We start from the raw sequence: 20,193 nt of genomic DNA, 5'->3' as shown, positions 1-20,193 counted from the left end.
TAGTTTCTCTTTCTGCTACCACTGTCATATATAATATATCATGAACTAGCATTGTACCTTGTTCTCCTCTTACTTACACTTACTGCTTCCTAAGCATTCAACCACTTCCCTCCTGTGGACTGACATTACTTTAGTACGTTATTGATTCTCTTCATTCCATGGCTGTCTTGCGATTTGATTCACTGTATTTCATCTATCATAGATGTGATTTGCTTAAAGATTAACTAGTCAACAATTCAGTTGGAATGAGGGGGCTTCTTACTTTATAGTATTATTCTTCTTCAATAACACCGCATTTGGTTTTTTAGGATAATTAATATTGTAATATAAAACATGCATGGTTTCACGATGAACACACAATTGAGTAATCCAGGATTGGACAGTAGCATGCAGAATCACAAGCCCTAGGAGTCCTTCTGACTTCAGATCCTTTTATCATCATTAACCAAGAAAACAGAACCATCGTAAAAGGACACAAAGTGCTGGAGTAATTCAGACTGAAAAAGTGTCTCGATCTGAAACGCCACCTATCCATGTTCTCCAGACATGCTGCCTGACCTGCTGAGTCACTACAGCACTTTGTATCTTTTGGAATCACTTTGTATCACTCAGATCATCAAAAAAATTGGATCCCAGGACTATTGGACACTATCTCAGAGACAATACGTTTAAATATATTAGAACCATTTAAGAATTTAATAATATCAAGCTTGACATTCAACATTGCGCATTACCTTTTCCAGGAATCAAAGCTCAACTCTTCTTCAGTTTCCTCAATGTTATAAACGGATGACAGTGGTAATTGTGCCAAAATCCGACATTTTTCTTCGTTGTCTATGTGTCCTTTCAATAGAACTGTCAGCAATTCATCATCATAAAAACCAACATCCAAAAAGCTGAACTGACTAAAAGAAAGCAAACAAATAAAGTTTTTGACCTCTTCATTCCAACTATATCATTCCTCAGGATAGTTCAAGTGATATAAAGTAGAAATTAAGATTGTGAAGAACTAAATTTACAGTTTACTCAAAGGTTTGAGGTTATATTACAAAAATGACCAAACTGAAACAAAGCTGGAATATCACCTTTCCTTGCTCTCAGTTTTGCTGTTGCACAAAAAATCTCCAAACTCCGCAGCAACCAGGCTGTTAGAAATAGATCTGTGAGAAAAAAACAGGAAGATTTAAAGTTGTCACCTTGATGATATTATGTATTCTAATCAATATTTAAAATAATTTATTATAATGTTCAAATTCCAATAATTACACCTTTCCCTTAAACCGTGGCCAATATCCAAGCCAGTCAGATCATGTTAATGATTGTGGTAATACATTGGATTAATCTGTGCAAGAATATGTACATCTTCAAAAGACATTTTCTAATTGAAATATTGTGCTCTGAAGTGAATCTGCTGGAGCAATTATTATTCCTAGTGCATGTATAACACGTGCATATCTTTCAGGTAAACATTTTCTTTTACAATAGGAGGAAGTTTTCAAATTTAATGAACAATCAATTTTGGGTGATTTCAGGACAACAAATTTAATGAATAGAATCATATGGGCAACTGTTTAAGACACAGCCATGATACTCTTGGCACAGTCAACCTTGAAAGTTTTTCTTAGGAACAGAGAAATTACATTTAAATTAGAAGCTGCCTCATAGACCAGCCTTCTGAAGCCACAATCTAAGAAAAATACTTAGATTTTCTATCGTTCCCCAATTTGTGTCCTGCCAGCAAGACCGGCCAACCCAAAGTAGTGGCATCTATCTATACACTAAAACTCTCATTTGTTTGCTTGAAAGAACTCAAGCAAATAATTTGGAAGGCCAGCGGAGGCTGTGAAATGTCATGGCAAGTCAGATTAACTACAAAAAAACAAGGCAATTTATGTACACATTCATGGCAAGAGGTTAACTAGGGAGAGGTTAAAGTAATTTAAGGATAATGAAAGGGAATTTATATTTGGATTCATAGGATCTAGGCAAGGTACTAAACAAGTACTTTGCATTGATATTCACTGAGGAGGAATACATGGAGGATAGTTAGATCAGTGTTTCGGAATACTAATATGCTAGGGTAGTTTGAGATCAAAAAGTGGATACTTCCCCGAGTCCTGAATGGTTCTATCCCAGGTTATTGAGAAAGGCAAGTCAAGGGATTGTTGGGGTCTTGATGAAGATCTTTGCATCCTCTCCAGCCAGAGGTGAAGTCCCAGAGGACTAGAGCATGGGCAATGTTGTTCCATTATTTGGGAAGGGAGACCAGCAATATGAGAAATTATAGACCAGTGAGCCTATACGGAGTTAAATTTTGAGGATTTTTTGGGATAGGATTTACTTGCATTTGAATGAGAATGGGCTAGTGAGCATAATGTTGTCCAGGACTGATCATGTATTACACACTTGAATGAGGTTTTTGAGAGGTGACAAGGAGTAGTAGATGGTGTCAATATGAATTTTAGTAAGGTATTTGACAAGGTCACTCAGCATGTGATTGTGGCATGTGATTGGAGGTGAGAGGAGGGAGGGGTGACAGATGGTTGGACAAAGGCCAGGGGTAAAAAGATAAGAAGTGTGAGATAAGGATAGAAGAGATGTGCAAACAGAGGAAGGAATATAGGTGGAGGTTTGCATGTGGCCTCATTGTGGCAATGAAGGAGACCCAGGAGATAAAGGTCAGTATGGGTAAAGAAGAAGGGTTAAAGTGATTAGCAATTAAGTGATTCAGTAGGCCTTGGCAGCTCGAATGCAAATGTTCGGCGAAACGGTTGCCAATCTATACTTGGCTGAACACTATCTCTCAGTCCACATATGCCACAAGTAAACTGGAGGGATAGTGCCTCATTCCGCTTGGGTAGCTTACAACCAAATGGTCTAAACATTGAATTCTCCCATTTTAGGTAACTAAACAAACCACTTTCTTTCCACCCCCTCCACTCTCCTTTACTCCTTTACTCACCCCTCCTGGACTCACACCTGTTTCTCCCCTCCCCTTCCACCTACATTCCTTCCTCTTGCTTCACAATTCACAACTCCTTTTATCTTTTCATCTCCAACCATCTACCTATCAATCCCACCCCCCTTTTACCTTTATCAACCTATTACTTGCTAGGCTTTGTCCTGCTCCTTTCACAAGCCGTCCTCCCCTCTCCCTCTACCACAATCCGACTGAAGAAGGGTCCCATTTTGAAATGTCACCTATCCTTGTTCTCCTGAGATGCTGCCTAACTGTCTAAGTTACTTCAGCACTTTGTGTCTTTTCCCCCCAACAATTTAGAAACATAGAAAATAGGTGCAGGAGTAAGCCATTCAGACCTTTGAGCCAGCACCGCCATTCAATATGATCATGGCTGATCATCCAAAATCAGTACCCTGAATTTGTGTTGGAAACTAATTTCTTGAGAGCAATTAGAAATTGGCAATGAATGGCAAGACTCAAGTCTGCTTTAGAAACACCTCCAAGAGTGGTGGACATTTATTGAATTACTAGACCATTTGGGCCCAAACCTCTCCTGCATTGGTGCAGCACCCTTTCCTCCCACACTCCCCCCTACCCTCTTCCCCCCCTCTCCCTCCTCCCCCCCACCACTCCCCCTCCCTCCTCTCCCCCTTCCTCCTCCCCCTCCCTCCCCTTCTCCCCTCCTCTCCCCCTCCATCCTGCTCAACCCCCCCCCCTTATCCTCCCCCCCTCCCCAGGAGATAGATTTAAACTTTAAAATGTGAATAACTTTAAAAATATAACACCGATTTCAATGAAACATCTTCCATTAGCACCAAAGTGACAACAGTGAGTAAGGTGGGCCTAAAATCGTTGTGCTATCGTATACCACTTTGGCTGTAGTTCAGGAACAAACAAACAAACAAAAGCTTTAGTATACAGATGAGTGCGATTCAGAAGCAAGTCATACAACTGCACAGAGAAAACGAGTACAGGGTAGAAATGCAGTAGGCAGTTTGGCATTAATTAGTGAAGATATATATTCATTAATAAGCAGTTTTTTTTACCTTGAAAGGTCTGTGGGTCTTCGCAAAATGTAGATTCTGGGAGATTCTGTGCCGTGCATTGTGAATACGACATATTGCAAATTTGAAGACTTATCATTCCAACTGTGAAATAAAAAAGTGCATGGCAGATTTCAGTTTAGCTTCCAGAAGATTGAACAAAATCTAAAGCCACAGAAAAAAACATCTCAATAACAATTGAACAATGAACTTACAATGATGGTAATGAAAACCTGGGGGCAACGCTGTCACTGAAAGTAAACAGAAACACATGAAAATACTATTTTATTAATTCAATAAAAAATGGAAAATATTCAAGCAAAATGGTATTCTGACTAAGCATAGTAGTGACAATGCTTCAATTTAAATAATTATATTGATATTTAGTAGTTATATTATTTTATTATAGTCATTGTTTTACCTTGGATTTAGCTTATATAGTGGCATGTAGAGAACCTGGCGAACAGAATTTCCAATGACTTCCTGCAAAAGATACAAAATGACGTAAAGAAAAGACCTGATACCATATTTGGCGTAATTTCATTGTGATAGAATGGACTTTATGGTAATTACTTACAGCTGGTTTTTGTAGACAACTATCAATTTGTCCTTCCACTAGCCTTTTAACATAATGTAACGATTTCTTTGGATAATACGGAAAAAGTAAAGGGCTATCTGAAATAAAATGTTTAAATAATCATTTTGCTGGCATAATCACTCATGAGTTAATACATGGATGCAATTTGGCAGAAAGTTGCAAACATTGAGAGATCTAATTGTTGTGCCTCCCGTGTTGCACTGACATTTAGTTGATTATTGGATGCAGAGAGCACTGCACAATTCATGAATTTTATTAGTAACTAGACCAAGTGGACCCATTGGGCCCATTCCTCGTAGAGGGGGGACAGGGAAGGGGAGACTGAGGAGCCCTGGACCCAAAGCCTCTCCTGTATTGGTGTAGCACCCTCAACCCCTCCCACTCAATCCCCCTTATCCTCCCCCCACTGATCCACTCCATCCCCCTACCCACCCCACGTGTCCCTCCCCTGCCCACACCCACACTTACCCCTCCCCCACTTGCCCCTCCCCTACCCCCACTCCCCCAGCACTGCCTCCACCCCCATAACCCCCTCCCCACCCCTATTACCCCCTCCCCGCACCCCCAGCTCCTTCCCCTCTCCCTACCCCCACTCTCCCTGCCCGCACCCCACTCTCCCCCCACCCCCAATCTTCCCTCCTCCCCACCCCCACTCTCATCCCCCCACCCCGCCTCCCGCACCCCCTCCCTCCTTTCCCCCCCACCTCCACTATCCCCTCTTCCCCACCCCCACTCTCCCCTGTCCCACACTGTCCCCCTTCCCCCCCACCCTCACTCTCCCTTACTCCAACCCCCTCACCCTCCCATCCCCCACCCCCACTGCTCCCCTTCCCCCCACCCCTCCTCCCCCTACTCCCACTCTCTCCTCCCCCCACCCCTCCCCTTCCTCCCCCACTCTCTCCTTCCCCATGTAGCTTCAATTTGAATGAGAGTTGTTACCTAATATGCCCAGGATAATGGTGAGTAACGAGGGCCAAAGATTGTGGCGCTATGGTGTACCATTTTGGCTGCGCGAACCACAAAATTATGGTGCACACATACACAAGGACGGAGAGTTTTAGTAATATACTACACCAAGTGGGCCCGTTGGGCCCATTCCTCGTAGGGGGGGGGGGGGGACAGGGAAGGGGAGAGGGTGTGATTGAGTGAGCCCTGGACCCAAAGCCTCTCCTGTATTGAAGCACCCTCAACCCGCCCACTCAATCCCGCTTATCCCCCCTCCTCCCCCCACTGACCCACTCCATCCCCCCCTACCCATGCCCCTCCCCTGCCCCCACTTGATCCTCCCCCACTTGTCCTTCCGCTACCCCCACTCCCCCCAACCCTGCCTCCACGCCCATATCCCCCTCCCCACCCCTATTCCCCCTCCCCCCCACTCGCCCCCACCTCCCTCCCCTCCCCTACTCCCACTCTCCCTGCCCGCACCCCACTCTCCTTGCCCGCACCCCTCTCCCCCCACCCCAATCTTCCCTCCTCCCCACCCCGACTCTTCCCACCCCCATTCTTCCCTTCTCCCTACCCCCACCCTGCCCTCCTCCCCACCCCCACCCTCCCTGCCTGCACACCCCTCTCCCCCCACCCCCAATCTTCGCTCCTCCCCAACCCCACCGCTCTCTCCCCCCCACCCCCATTCTTCCCTCTTCCCCCAACCACTCTTCCCTTCTCCCCACCCCCATCCTGCCCTCCTCCCCACCCACCCACCCCCACTCTCTCCTCCCCCACCTCCCCTTCCCCCCCACTCTCTCCTCCCCCACCTCCCCTTTCCCCCCCACCCCCACTCTCTCCTCCCCCACCTCCCCTTCCCGCCCCCACTCTCTCCTCCCCCACCTCCCCTTTCCCCCCCACCCCCACTCTCTCCTCCCCACCCCCCTTTCCCCCCCACCCCCACTCTCTCCTCCCCCATCTCCCCTTCCCGCCCCCACTCTCTCCTCCCCCACCTCCCCTTCCCCCCCACCCCCACTCTCTCCTCCCCCACCCACCCCCACTCCCCTACCCCCACTCTCTCCTCCCCACCACCTCCCCATTCTCCCCTCTTCCCCACCCCCACTCTCCCCTGCCCCGCACTGTCCCCTTCTCCCCCACCCCCAATCTCTTACCCCGACACCCAACTCCATCACCCCCACCCTCTCCTGCCCCCCTTCCCCCACCCCTCCTCCCCCCACTCCCACCCACCCTCCACTATCCCCCCACCCCCTCCCCCTCCCACCCCCACTCTCTCCTCCCCCCACCCCGCCCCCTCCTCCCCCTCTCTCTCCTTCCCCCCACCCCCACTCCCCTCCTACCCCCACCCTCCCGTCCACTCACTCGAACCCGGCAATGCCGCTTAAAGCTCCTCCGTGCGAGGGGGGAGAGGAAAGGGGAGAGGAAAAGGGAGAGGAAGGCACTGAGCACGGCACTGCCGTCAGTCGGGCGGGAGAGGCGACTACACCTCCCGGCAGTCAGCGCGGCCCGATCTGAGGAATGTCTGGCGCAAGGCATGCCGGGACGGGCGGCGGACGTCACACGCTGAATACTGGCGGTGGGGGGGGGAGGGAGCGCGAGCTCATCACGGGCGCACAGGTCCCTTGTGACGTCACACGCTGAAGACCTTCAAGAAATGGGTTAGAAAGGATTTTTTTTTACTTTAAAATCTCTAGCTTTAAAAATATAGCTTCAATTTGAATGAGAGTTGTTACATAATATGCCCAGGATAATGGTGAGTAACGTGGGCCAAAGATTGTGGCGCTATGGGTACCGCTTTGGCTGTGCGAACCATTCAGCCAAGCATAACAAAATCAAACAATCTTGTGTCAGGCAGAGCACAGGATGGTATGCAGCAAAACTTTGTTTGTTCTATCATGGCAAAGCATCTCACTCTTATCACTGGCAGTATTGTTTAAAATAGGGACAAGCCATTTTGTAACCTATTTCAGGTTACCCAGTTAACCGATAAAGAAAAGTATCAACTACATCATTGTCCAGTACAGATTTTATCAAAACCCTGCAAGCACAGCACCTATTCTACCACTAACTTTGATGCAGAACTGCTAAACATAAGTTGTACCTTTCAGATGAACACTGTTCTGCACGAAGGAATACCATGGGTTTCCTTCAGTCTCTGGAGGAGTTACTAAGTCATCATCCTCATCTTTTAAATACTGCAAAACAAATTTCATTTATGCATTTCTGAACAATTTCAATTCAATTCTGAACTCTGGAGAAGAGTGATGTGTAAACATGCAAATCATATTTATTCTTTGAATGTTAACCAAAAATCTATTCTACAGCATGGATTTCAATTCAAATAATACTTGACATTGAACTTCTTCAACAGTCAACTACAATAAATGTGGGAAATACCAGTCCTTATTTTAAGACATAAATCAATATTTAAGAAAACTAACATGTTGTTTTCAAGTTGAAAATGGAAATCAAGATTCTTGATATACGTAATGTCCCTTTAAAATTTCCTCAATGCTTCAAAACATTAAACTAAAAAATAGAAAATGGCATACCTGACCAACTCTCTCCACATTAAAATATTGACCCTTTTGATCATAAAGTTCTGGTGCCTTCAAGAATTGAGAAAGAAACCATGATTGAAAATTAGATGACAACTTCTTAAGGGAGTAAGAAGAAAATATTATGTTATAGTATATTTCCTACTTTTATACAAAATTAAATTTCATGAGTGTACAATTATACACACCTATTCACTCATATTTATTAGCAACATTTACCTAGATAATCAGAACTGTACATGTTAAAGATACCTGAAAGCAGTGAATTTTTTCATTCCTGAACTTTTTAATCTCTTATTCAGAATTAGGATTTGCTATTACTTATAGAAGGAAAATAATTTCAAAAGATTCAGGTTGTTGGTTGTTTCGTTAATTTGATATGACTCCACTTCCGTGTATATAAAGCCTCATTCTTGTACTTTAATTGTACTTTAATATTTTTGGCTACAGGACACAGTGGTACAATTAATAGAGCTGCTGCCTCCCAGTTCCAGCAATCCCACTTCATTCCTGACCTCCAGTTTCCTCCGACATTCCAAAGAAATGGAGGTTAGTTTGTTAATTGGCCCTAATGTATATGTGAGTGTTAAAAGCTGGGCGGGGAGGGGATTTGGTAGAAATGTTGGGAGAACAGAATGGGATCAGTGCAGGATTAGTTAAAATTGATGCTTGATGGTTGGCAGGCTCGGTATGTCGAAAGGTCTGTTTCCTGCTGCATGACTATTTTATCCACAAAATGTACAATTTAAACAGAGCACATCTAGACAGCACAGCTCTACAAGCAATACGAAATTCAGTTGAATTTTGAAAAACATTCAATAGGTTCTCCATAACTCTCTGCTTGTTCAATATTCACAAATAGTATCCTCCTAGAAAGGACAAAAATGGGCTGTGGAATTGAATCAAGGTAATAATACTTTAAATAAATCACTCCATCCACCTAAAAGGAATATGATAATCCAAAGTTTTATTTCTTGTCTGAAATAGTTGATTTTTTATATAATGAAAATTAAGATGACCATTTCTTGAAATGGGCATGAAGTATTATTTCACCACCCAAATATATCTTGTCGGAGAACTGGCTTGGATCCAGGCCAATGCAAACAGGCTTTACTTTCAATTAAACATCAGGAAATGAAAACATAAAACATCGAAAGGCTCAGCAAGACAGCTGGCATATACTTTGCTTATGTCAATATTGGAGTGACTGAAGCCTTAGGGGTTGGACTCGGCCCAAACGACCTCTTCCTGGTAACTATCAGGTTAAACCAGACTATTCTCAACCTAGGCATCACACATTGAAATGATAAAATAGAGTTGTACAGCAGGAGCATGATCACATACGTTTACATGAACATAGTTCAGATCAAATATTCATATAAACTCCAAGACTGACTCCTTCCCCATCCATAAACATAGTCTGACACTAGCCAGTTTTAGTCCAAGATAGTAAAACCCTACTTGTTTTTGTTACCTTCACTGTTCATAATTCCAAAAAACTCTTCCTACCATTCATCTTCCATAGATTTGTACTCAAGCAAAACTCTAATCTGATCCTAACTCTCAGCATCCCATTCACACATCTTCTCTGTGCTCAGCACCCAGTCCAATACTGCTTCAATTTCAAAATTCTGATCATTTTCAAATCTTTCTCTAGCCATGTCCCTCCAATTTCTCTGTAACATTCTTCAACATAATCTTCCAAGATCCTGGTGCTTTCATACTTCTAATCTCGTATGCATCCACTATTATTAACCACATCAACGTTGTAGCTGTGTTTTCACATGCTTTCCCACCAAAATCCCAGGTCTTTCCTAAAATCTGTCAGTCTTGGTATCTTTATTCTCTTTAACACTCTTCTTAAAACCAGTTCTGTTTTTCAAGGTTTTGTTTATCTGTCCAATGAATATTTGGACCAGTAGCTTTTTTTAAATTATGCTCATGAAATGTTAAAGGCACAACATTAATCAGTTCTTGCTACTATTGATGCATTCCCTTCCCTCCAGTGGACATTAATTGTTAGGTATATATGAAAACTGAATGTAGTAATAATACTGAAAGCATACCTCTTTGAAGTGTTCAGACAGGAAATCAGCAACAAAAGATACATCTCTGTGTGTCATCTGTATTTTGAAATAAAATTATCAGCAGTTTGATAATACACTATTTTTCCTTTCGATTTGCAATTTTGACCTTGTCCAATTATGTGGTTTCAACGATTTGCATTTTAAAAGGATATTGTAATAGTTCTAAAGCAATTAGTTTGATTCACGCAACTGTACTTATAAGTCTGCATTGTAGATGCATTCAGAATTTGTCACGTAGTCCCTTGCATCCACCCTGTCATTCAATTGGATCAAGGATGATCTTACACTCTAAGCTGACTTTCCTACCATTATTCTCTATTCCTTGAAACACTTAGCTAATGGCAATTTGGAAGTAGGAAGGTTGGATTTCACTTCTACTTAATGGAGAACATAGAACAGTACAGCACAACAAACGGCCCTTTGGCCTACAATGTCCGTGCCGAACATGATGCCAAGATAAACTAATCTCATCCGACCCATATCCCTCCGTTTCCTGCATATTCATTTTCATTTTTTATCTTGAAAATGACTTATGAAAGCCTTTTATTTTGAAGATGTCAAGACTGTATCTGATTTAATAAAAATGAGCCTTTGCAGTCAAAACCTGACCAAAATCTGGCAATGCAGACAGAATCGAATCATAACCAATGAAGAAACATACTGTCCACATGCTTTAACAACTGGATTGTTTTTTTAGTGGGCGGGACGAAGTGGGATGTTTTAAATGAAGCTGTCCTTAAAATATATAGCTAATACTGTTCTGAGGACTGAATCACTGCCAAACTCCAGCGTAAATTTAACAAGGACAACAACAAGTCAGAGAAAGGTGCTCGTTGTAGCCAAAACCAGTTTTAAATTAAAGGAACAGTTTGGGAAATTCAACCCTTTGCTTTTCACTGCCCTCGTGTGTCCAAATGACTAACTGCACAACAATGAATCTTTATTTCTAACCAATATAAAAATGTAAAATTAAGACAACTTGCATTATGTAGTAGAATTAACATAGAAAAAGCTTCAATATTGGATATAATTTAAAAGAATATTTTAAAATATTATAACTACTTATAACACTTCATTACATGGATAAATAAATGAAAATGCGGTGCCTTTGTTAACTGGGAATTAATGAACCCAGTCTTAAAGTGGAAGCTTTAAGGATTATATTTTACTTTATTTTCCAGACACCCCATTTTATAAAGTAAATTCCTTGAGGAACATCAAACATTAATCTGTCTACCAGTATTGCATGTTATATTGTTAGGCGTTTGGTATCTCTGAACCTCAATACAGCAATATGAGTATTTTTCAAATCCCATAATCATCAGTCAGGGTTTTCTGTATCTCTGCAAATCTTCTAGCTTCTTGAACTTTCTGTTCTCCCATCTCAAGCTTATTGTACATTATTCCTGCCTCTCCTTCAAACTTAGTAACTTTGCCTTTACTGCCTCTGTGTTTTGATGTTTCCTCCATAAAAGCCCTTGCCTCTCCACAAACATCCATGTCTATGCTTTTGACCACTCAGTATGTTCAGTTTAAGTGTTTTTTCCCCCCCACAAAAATCTAAAACAACAAGGAAGTTTATTTTATATTAACTGTACTACATAATGTAGGTTGTCTTAGTTTTTGTTGATAATGAAAGGACCAATACAATTTTGAAGCTCTAAATGAACTACTGCAATTACCTTGTTTAGCTCTGGCAAAACATGGTCATCAGACATTCTCAACATTGCTGAAAAACAAAATAAGGAATTGCCATTGGCATGAGTAGCCACACAATGTCCCTTTTTATTGAAAAAAAAGTACTCATCTCAGATTATTATGAAGGACAATAAAAAACAGAAAATGCTAGAAACACTCAGCAGGTCAGACAAGATCTGAGGAAAGCGAAACAACTAAGATGTTAGCTCAGGATTCATAAAATGCGGGAGTAACTCAGCAGGTCAGGCAGCATCTCTGGAGAGAAGGAATGGGTGACGTTTCAGGTCGAGACCCTTCTTCAGACTTCAGTCTGAAGAAGGGTCTCGACCCGAAACGTCACCCATTCCTTCTCTCCAGAGATGCTGCCTGACCTGCTGAGTTACTCCAGTATTTTGTGATACCTTCGATTTGGGCCAGCATCTGCAGTTATTTTCCTACACAAGATGTTAGCTCATAGACCCTTTATCCGAACAGGGTTTGCAGCACTTTCTGTTTTTATTTCATAGTTTCATGTTTTTGAAATCACATAATATACAACACAAATCAAAAAAAAAAAATCTTAATTTGTCTATTGTTAGTTGATTTTTTCCCCCCCTTTTGATATCAATTAACAGCTGGTTTACTGTTCCCGTTCACTTTTGGAATGCAGCAGAATTTGGAATTTCATTCTGTGAAATGCTGCCTGACCTGTTGAGTTACTCCAGCATTCTGTGAACAGCCCAGCAGTATGAACATTGACCTCTCCAACTTTAGATAGTTCCTTCCCAGTTCTCCCTCTATCTTCCTGTCTCCACCTATATCCTTCCTTTGTCCCGCCCCCCCTGACATCAGTCTGAAGAAGGGTCTCGACCCAAAACGTCACCCATTCCTTCTCTCCCGAGATGCTGCCTGACCTGCTGAGTTACTCCCGCATTCTGTGAATAAATCCCTTAAACCTTAGTGAAAATATGATTAGACACTGACAAGTTTCCTACTATTTAGAACGAATTCCTGTATCCCCTTTTCTTGGACCTAGTTTATTACGAGGAACACTTCTACAATGAATTCCACCACAAATTTGCTAAGTCACAACTGTCAATACCAAACTTGGACATTTGGTTTTAAAAACATCCACCTAAATATCCCGCAAGATGGAGACCTTATTACAGATGTGTAGGAAGGAACTGCAGATGCTGGTTTAAACCGAAGATAGGCACAAAATGCTGGAGTAACTCAGCGGGACAGGCAGCATCTCTGGATAGAAGCTATCTGTCCCGTTAAGTTATTCCAGCATTTTGTGTCTATCTTCACCTTATTACAGATCCATGGTGGATGTGATTACTCGTATCCTGCCAATTAACATGCATTTTGGATATTGCTTCTTCTCTCACCTAACCGATTCCCTAACCATTGTAAATATTTGCCCAATATTCTACATGCTTCTATCTTGATAAGTTTCTAATGATATGCAAATAATAGGCCTTTGTTTGGTTAATATGATTCAAATAAACTTTTTTCAGGAGATTAATGATAGCGAATAGGATATTTAAACTGCTGGGAGAACTCAGCAGAACAGACAACAACTGAGAAGAAAGATAAAGACCTAATGTTTAAGTCAATGAACTTTCATTAGAAAGTACTGAATGAATGAATGAATGAATGAATGAATGAATGAATGGATAGAAACATAGAAACATAGAAAATAGGTGCAGCAGTAGGCCATTCGGCCCTTCGAGCCTGCACCGCCATTCAATATGATCATGGCTGATCATCCAACTCAGTATCCCGTACCTGCCTTCTCTCCATACCCCCCTGATCCCTTTAGCCACAAAGGCCACATCTAACTCCCTCTTAAATATAGCCAATGAACTGGCCTCAACTACCTTCTGTGGCAGAGAATTCCACAGATTCACCACTCTCTGTGTGAAAAAAAACTTTCTCATCTCGGTCCTAAAACCGGTCCCTTATCCTTAAACTGTGACCCCCTTGTTCTGGACTTCCCCAACATCGGGAACAATCTTCCTGCATCTAGCCTGTCCAACCCCTTAAGAATTTTGTAAGTTTCTATAAGATCCCCCCTCAATCTTCTAAATTCCAGCGAGTACAAGCCGAGTCTATCCAGTCTTTCTTCATATGAAAGTCCTGCCATCCCAGGAATCAATCTGGTGAACCTTCTCTATACTCCCTCTATGGCAAGAATGTCTTTACTCAGATTAGGAGACCAAAACTGTACGCAATACTCCAGGTGTGGTCTCACCAATGCCCTGTGCAACTACAGCAGAACCTCCCTGCTCCTATACTCAAATCCCCTCGCTATGAATGCCAACATACCATTCGCTTTCTTCACTGCCTGCTGCACCCGCATGCCTACTTTCAATGACTGGTGTACCACGACACCCAGGTCTCGTTGCATCTCCCCTTCTCCTAATCGGCCACCATTCAGATAATAGTCTGCTTTCCTGTTCTTGCCACCAAAGTGGATAACCTCACATTTATCCACATTATACTGCATCTGCCATGCATTTGCCCACTCACCTAACCTATCCAAGTCACGTTGCAGCCTCCTAGCATCCACCTCACAGCTAATACTGCCCCCCAGCTTCGTGTCATCCGCAAACTTGGAGATGTTGCATTCAATTCCCTCGTCCAAATCATTAATATATATTGTAAATAGCTGGGGTCCCAGCATTGAGCCTTGCGGTACCCCACTAGTCACTGCCTGCCATTCTGAAAAGGACCCGTTTATTCCTACTCTTTGCTTCCTGTCTGCCAGCCAGTTCTCTAACCACATCAATACTGAACCCACAATACCGTGTGCTTTAAGTTTGCATACTAATCTCTTATGTGGGACCTTGTCGAAAGCCTTCTGGAAGTCCAGATATAACACATCCACTGGTTCTCCCTTATCCACTCTACTAGATACATCCTCGAAAAATTCTATAAGATTCGTCAGACATGATTTACCTTTCATAAATCCATGCTGACTTTGTCCAATGATTTCACCACTTTCCAAATGTGCTGCTATCCCATCTTTAATAACTGACTCTAGCATTTTCCCCACTACCGATGTTAGACTAACTGGTCTGTAATTCCCCGTTTTCTCTCTCCCTCCCTTTTTGAAAAGTGGGGTTACATTAGCTACCCTCCAATCCTCAGGAACTACTCCAGAATCTAAAGAGTTTTGAAAAATTATCACTAATGCATCCACTATTTCTGGGGCTACCTCCTTAAGCACTCTGGGATGCAGCCTATCTGGCCCTGGGGATTTATCGGATTTATCCATTCAATTTACCTAACACCGACTAACCTGGATTTCACTCAGTTCCTCCATCTCATTTGACCCCCGGTCCCCTGCTATTTCCGGCAGATTATTTATGTCTTCCTTAGTGAAGACAGAACCAAAGTAGTTATTCAATTGGTCTGCCATGTCCTTGTTCCCCATGACAAATTCACCTGTTTCTGACTGCAAGGGACCTACATTTGTTTTAACTAATCTTTTTCTCTTCACATATCTATAAAAGCTTTTGCAGTCAGTTTTTATGTTCCCTGACAGTTTTCTTTCATAATCTATTTTCCCTTTCCTAATTAAGCTCTTTGTCCTCCTCTGCTGGACTCTGAATTTCTCCCAATCCTCTGGTAGGCTGCTTTTTCTTGCTAATTTGTACGCTTCATCTTTTGTTTTGATACTATCCCTAATCTCCCTTGTTAGCCACGGATGAACTACCTTCCCTGATTTATTCATTTGCCAAACTGGGATGAACAATTGTTGTAGTTCATCCATGCGGTCTTTAAATGCCTTCCATTGCATATCCACCGTCAACCCTTTAAGAATCAATTGCCAGTCTATCTTGGCCAATTCACGTCTCATGCCCTCAAAGTTTCCTTTCTTTAAGTTCAGAACCGTTGTTTCTGAATTAACTATGTCACTCTCCATCCTAATGAAGAACTCAACCATATTATGGTCACTCTTGCCCAAGGGGCCACGCACATCAAGACTGCTAACTAACCCTTCCTCATTACTCAATACCCAGTCTAGAATAGCCTGCTCTCTCGTTGGTCCCTCTACATGTTGGTTTAGAAAACTATCCCGTATACATTCCAAGAAATCCTCATCCTCAGCACCTCTGCCAATTTGATTCACCCAATCTATATGTAGATTGAAGTCACCCATTATAACTGTTTTACCTTTGTTGCACGCATTTCTAATTTCCTGTTTGATGCCATCCCCAACTTTACTACTACTGTTAGGTGGCCTGTACACAACTCCCACTAGCGTTTTCTGCCCCTTAGTGCTTCGTAGCTCTACCCATATCGATTCCACATCCTCCAAGGTAATGTCCTTCCTTTCTATTGCGTTAATCTCCTCTCTAACCAGCAACGCTACCCCACCTCCTTTTCCTTTCTGTCTATCCCTCCTGAATATTGAATATCCCTGGATGTTCAGCTCCCAGCCTTGGTCACCCTGGAGCCATGTCTCTGTAATCCCAACTATATCATATTCATTAATAACTATCTGCACATTCAACTCATCCACCTTATTACGAATGCTCCTTGCATTGAGACACAAAGCCTTCAGGCTTGTTTTTACAACACTCTTACCCCTTATACAATTATGTTGAAAAGTGGCCCTTTTTGATTTTTGCCCTGGATTTGTCTGCCTGCCACTTTTACTTTTCACCTTACTACCTATTGCTTCTACCCTCATTTTACACCCCCTGTCTCTCTGCTCATGCTCCCATCCCCCTGCCACATGAATGAATGAATGAATGAATGAGTTTATTGGCCAAGTATGCATATACAAGGAATGTGCCGTAGTGCTCCGCTCACAAATGACAACATACAGTTAACAATTAAGAAGAAGAAAGGTCATTATCTGAAACACACAAACTGGTTCTATCTCCATTAACTTAACCTGTCCTGAATATTTACAGCACTTTATTTCATGTTTTAAATATCAACAGTATTGCACTGTGTGGATATTTAAACGGACATAATTTTTTTTTCAATGTTTAGAACAAACCAACAATTTCTACCTTTATTTTTAACATGAAACACATAGAAACATAGAACATAGAAAAATAGGTGCAGGACTAAGCCATTTGGCCCTTCGAGCCAGCACCACCATTCAATATGATCATAGCTGATCATCTAAAATCAGTACTCCATTCCTGCTTTTTCCCCACATCCCTTGATTCCTTTAGCCCTAAAAGCTAAATCTAACTGTCTTTTGAAAACATCCAGTGAATTGGTCTCCACTGCCTTCTGTGGCAGAGAATTCCACAGATTCACAACATCTTTATCTGTTTCAGATCCTCTTAAATAACTTCATAATACAAATATCATAACAATCACATTTCATTCTATCTTGTTAATTGGACCTAAACCTACCTTCAAATATGAACATTCAAAATTACACAAAGATAGAACCAAGAATGTGTTACATTAAATGAGAGTTTCTTCACCTGCATATAGCCATCGGAAAAATGCCTTGAAGCTTTTCATACTACTGTCTATAACCCTGAAATAGAACACAGCATCTTAGAATGAAAATCAAAATTCTTCTTAATAACTGAATTCAAGATAAAATCAATATATTCCTTGATATACCACAACCCAGCCCAGTAAAGAAGTCAGATTTTCAAATACATCTACTGAATAAAATACTATTATTTAGGAGGGTAGATAGGTGTGTGCACATGTAATTGCAGAACAATAGCAGACCTCCCAACATTTGATTTTACAAATTCATAATTTTGATGTCCAAAATTCAGAATTTTACATCAAAATTCATAATATGGCGCATAATGCAACTTTTCAGCAAAAAAATACATATGCACACCAAATACGCGTATGCATTGCGCTACATTCACGTGTGAAAAACGACCATTATTTACAACAGTCTGTAGTTCTTGGACTACATGTACAATGTCAGGCCTATCATGAGTATATTCTGCTATTTATAGAAAGGTTATTGAACAGAAATACTTTTTACAACACAGAGAAAAAATAGTTTTGTTTTGTTTTTTCTATTTTGCTTTTTCCTTACACATCCCAATTCTCTTGGTATTGAATAAAAGAACAATGGTCATAAAATGTATGACTAAGTTATGAAGAAAGAGTTTCATTTAAAAATGCACATACCTAATTTAATTGAAGACATACTTGCTCCAGTGGTCTTCAACAGCAAATCACAACGGTTCATGTCCCCCCCCTCTACCATCCTCCCCACCCCTGCCCCCCACTCCTCCCTACTCTCCTCCCCGCCAACCCCCACTATACCCCTCCCCTCCCCCTTCCCTGTCCCCTCCCCCCCACCCCAACACCCACCTTTCACCCACCCCATCCCCTCCCAACATCTACGCTGCGAGGCCCGGCGAGGTGTTTTGCGGAAAAATGCGAGGCGAAATCGGAATGGCGGAAATGAAATAAGAAATCAGAAGCTTCCCGCCAAATTTGGAAGGGTTGGGAGGTCTGCAATAGTGTGTAGAGGAATGCATGCCAAAGAAGACAATCAGAGTGTTCCCCAACTGGAAACCACAGATGATTGGCGAGGTCCAATCCCAGGTGAAGGCCAAGACCAATGCATACATGTGAAACAATCCTGAGTGGTACACAAAATCTTGCCACGATCTTTGCAGGATTGCCAGGAGACAATACCAGAACAAACATGAGACCCAGCAGAATCATTCAAACACCCATCGACTGTGGTGAGGCCTGAACACTATAATGGGCTACAAAGGAAAGTCAGGCACAATCGATAGTGCAGCCGTTGATGATGATCTTAATGCATTCTATGGTTAGAAGAGAGCAGCGCAGAAGGCCAACAGGGTAAAGACATTGATCCTGATAGATTCAGGACAGTTCTGTTTTCACCCCTCTCTGGAGGTTCAGGTGGTCAACAACACCGCAATGGCCTTACAAGAGAGAGAGAGAGAGGTGTGTGTGTGTGTAAGAAGTTGTTCCTGAACCTGCACGTAATAGTTTTCAGTCTCAGTGTATGTTCATGTGGTGCAGCTACAAACAAGATTGTCAATGTATCTGTGCCTCCCTGTACTTGTGCACAGGAAAACATCACTTGAATTGTGCTTAATCGGTGTCACAGTGTTGAAGTCAGTGGTTGAAACTGTCAGCAAAAACTTTGACCAGTTGATTTCAAAACCTGTCCAGGGACTCCATCCAGTCCAGCATAAGACTCCAAAAGTCACCAGATCTGACTTCTGCCACCGAGATGACTGGAACAGAGCCAACATGGAATGATAGCAAGTGCCTTGGTGAAAGATTGTTTGCTTGTTCAAAGCAGGTGTGGAAGCATTGAGCTGAACCAGTAAAGGTTCATTGCTGCCAGAAATCTCCTCCAATTTTACCTTTCTTCATTTCTCTCAATTACGAAGCTCTTCTTTTTTTATTGCTGTTTGTTTTAATTCTTTCTTCCACTCATTGCTATTTACACATGACTTAGAGTTTTAACTGTTTCAATTGATATGTCCTGGTTCAGACTCTGTATCTCTCTTTAAGTTTCCTCCATCTGACTGGTGAAGGAGTTGCATCAGAAGCAGGTGAATTTATTATGGGGAACAAAGAAATGGCAGACGAGTTGAACCGGTACTTTGGATCTGTCTTCACTAAGGAAGACACAAACAATCTCCCAGAAGTTCTGGTAGCCAGAGATCCTAGGGTGACGGAAGAACTGAAGGAAATTCACATTAGGCAAGAAATGGTGTTGGGTGGACTGATGGGACTGAAGGCTGATAAATCCCCAGGGCCTGATGGTCTGCATCCCAGGGTACTTAAGGAGGTGGCTCTAGAAATCGTGGACGCATTGGTGATCATTTTCCAATGTTCTATAGATTCAGGATCAGTTTCTATGGATTGGAGGGTAGCTAATGTTATCCCACTTTTTAAGAAAGGAGGGAGAGAGAAAACAGGAAATTATAGACTAGTTAGTCTGACATCGGTGGTGGGGAAGATGCTGGAGTCAATTCTAAAAGACGAAATTGCGGAGCATTTGGATAGCTGTAACAGGATCAATCCGAGTCAGCATGGATTTACGAAGGGGAAATCATGCTTGACTAATCTTCTGGAATTTTTTGAGGATGTAACTCGGAAAATGGACGGGGAGAGCCAGTAGATGTAGTGTACCTTGACTTTCAGAAAGCCTTCGACAAGGTCCCACATACGAAATTAGTGGGCAAAATTAGAGCACATGGTATTGGAGGTAGGGTACTGACATGGATAGAAAATTGGTTGGCAGACAGAAAGCAAAGATTGGGGATAAATTGGTCCCTTTCAGAATGGCAGGCAGTGACTAGTGGGGTACCGCAAGGCT

At 42.3% G+C, this 20,193-nt stretch overlaps 1 protein-coding gene across 2 annotated transcripts in view; it reads right to left on the bottom strand.

Annotated features, from left to right (window-relative positions):
* Nucleotides 1-20,193, bottom strand: part of anapc4 (anaphase promoting complex subunit 4) — a 72,115-nt gene that overhangs the window by 8,582 nt on the left and 43,340 nt on the right. For both annotated transcript variants that reach the window (XM_078400486.1, XM_078400479.1), the window contains 11 exons: nt 17,330-17,385; nt 11,873-11,919; nt 10,170-10,226; nt 8,098-8,154; nt 7,647-7,740; nt 4,583-4,680; nt 4,427-4,488; nt 4,221-4,256; nt 4,009-4,110; nt 1,086-1,160; nt 735-905 (listed from right to left, as the gene is read on the bottom strand). In XM_078400486.1, the coding sequence (XP_078256612.1) occupies nt 735-905; nt 1,086-1,160; nt 4,009-4,110; nt 4,221-4,256; nt 4,427-4,488; nt 4,583-4,680; nt 7,647-7,740; nt 8,098-8,154; nt 10,170-10,226; nt 11,873-11,919; nt 17,330-17,385 (855 nt within the window). The remainder of the gene's footprint in view (nt 1-734; nt 906-1,085; nt 1,161-4,008; nt 4,111-4,220; nt 4,257-4,426; nt 4,489-4,582; nt 4,681-7,646; nt 7,741-8,097; nt 8,155-10,169; nt 10,227-11,872; nt 11,920-17,329; nt 17,386-20,193) is intronic.

The sequence above is a fragment of the Rhinoraja longicauda genome, chromosome 1, assembly GCF_053455715.1.
Source record: "Rhinoraja longicauda isolate Sanriku21f chromosome 1, sRhiLon1.1, whole genome shotgun sequence".
Lineage (NCBI taxonomy): Eukaryota > Metazoa > Chordata > Chondrichthyes > Rajiformes > Arhynchobatidae > Rhinoraja > Rhinoraja longicauda.
Note: the sequence above shows the minus strand (reverse complement) of the source record. Positions and strands in the feature narration are given on the sequence as shown.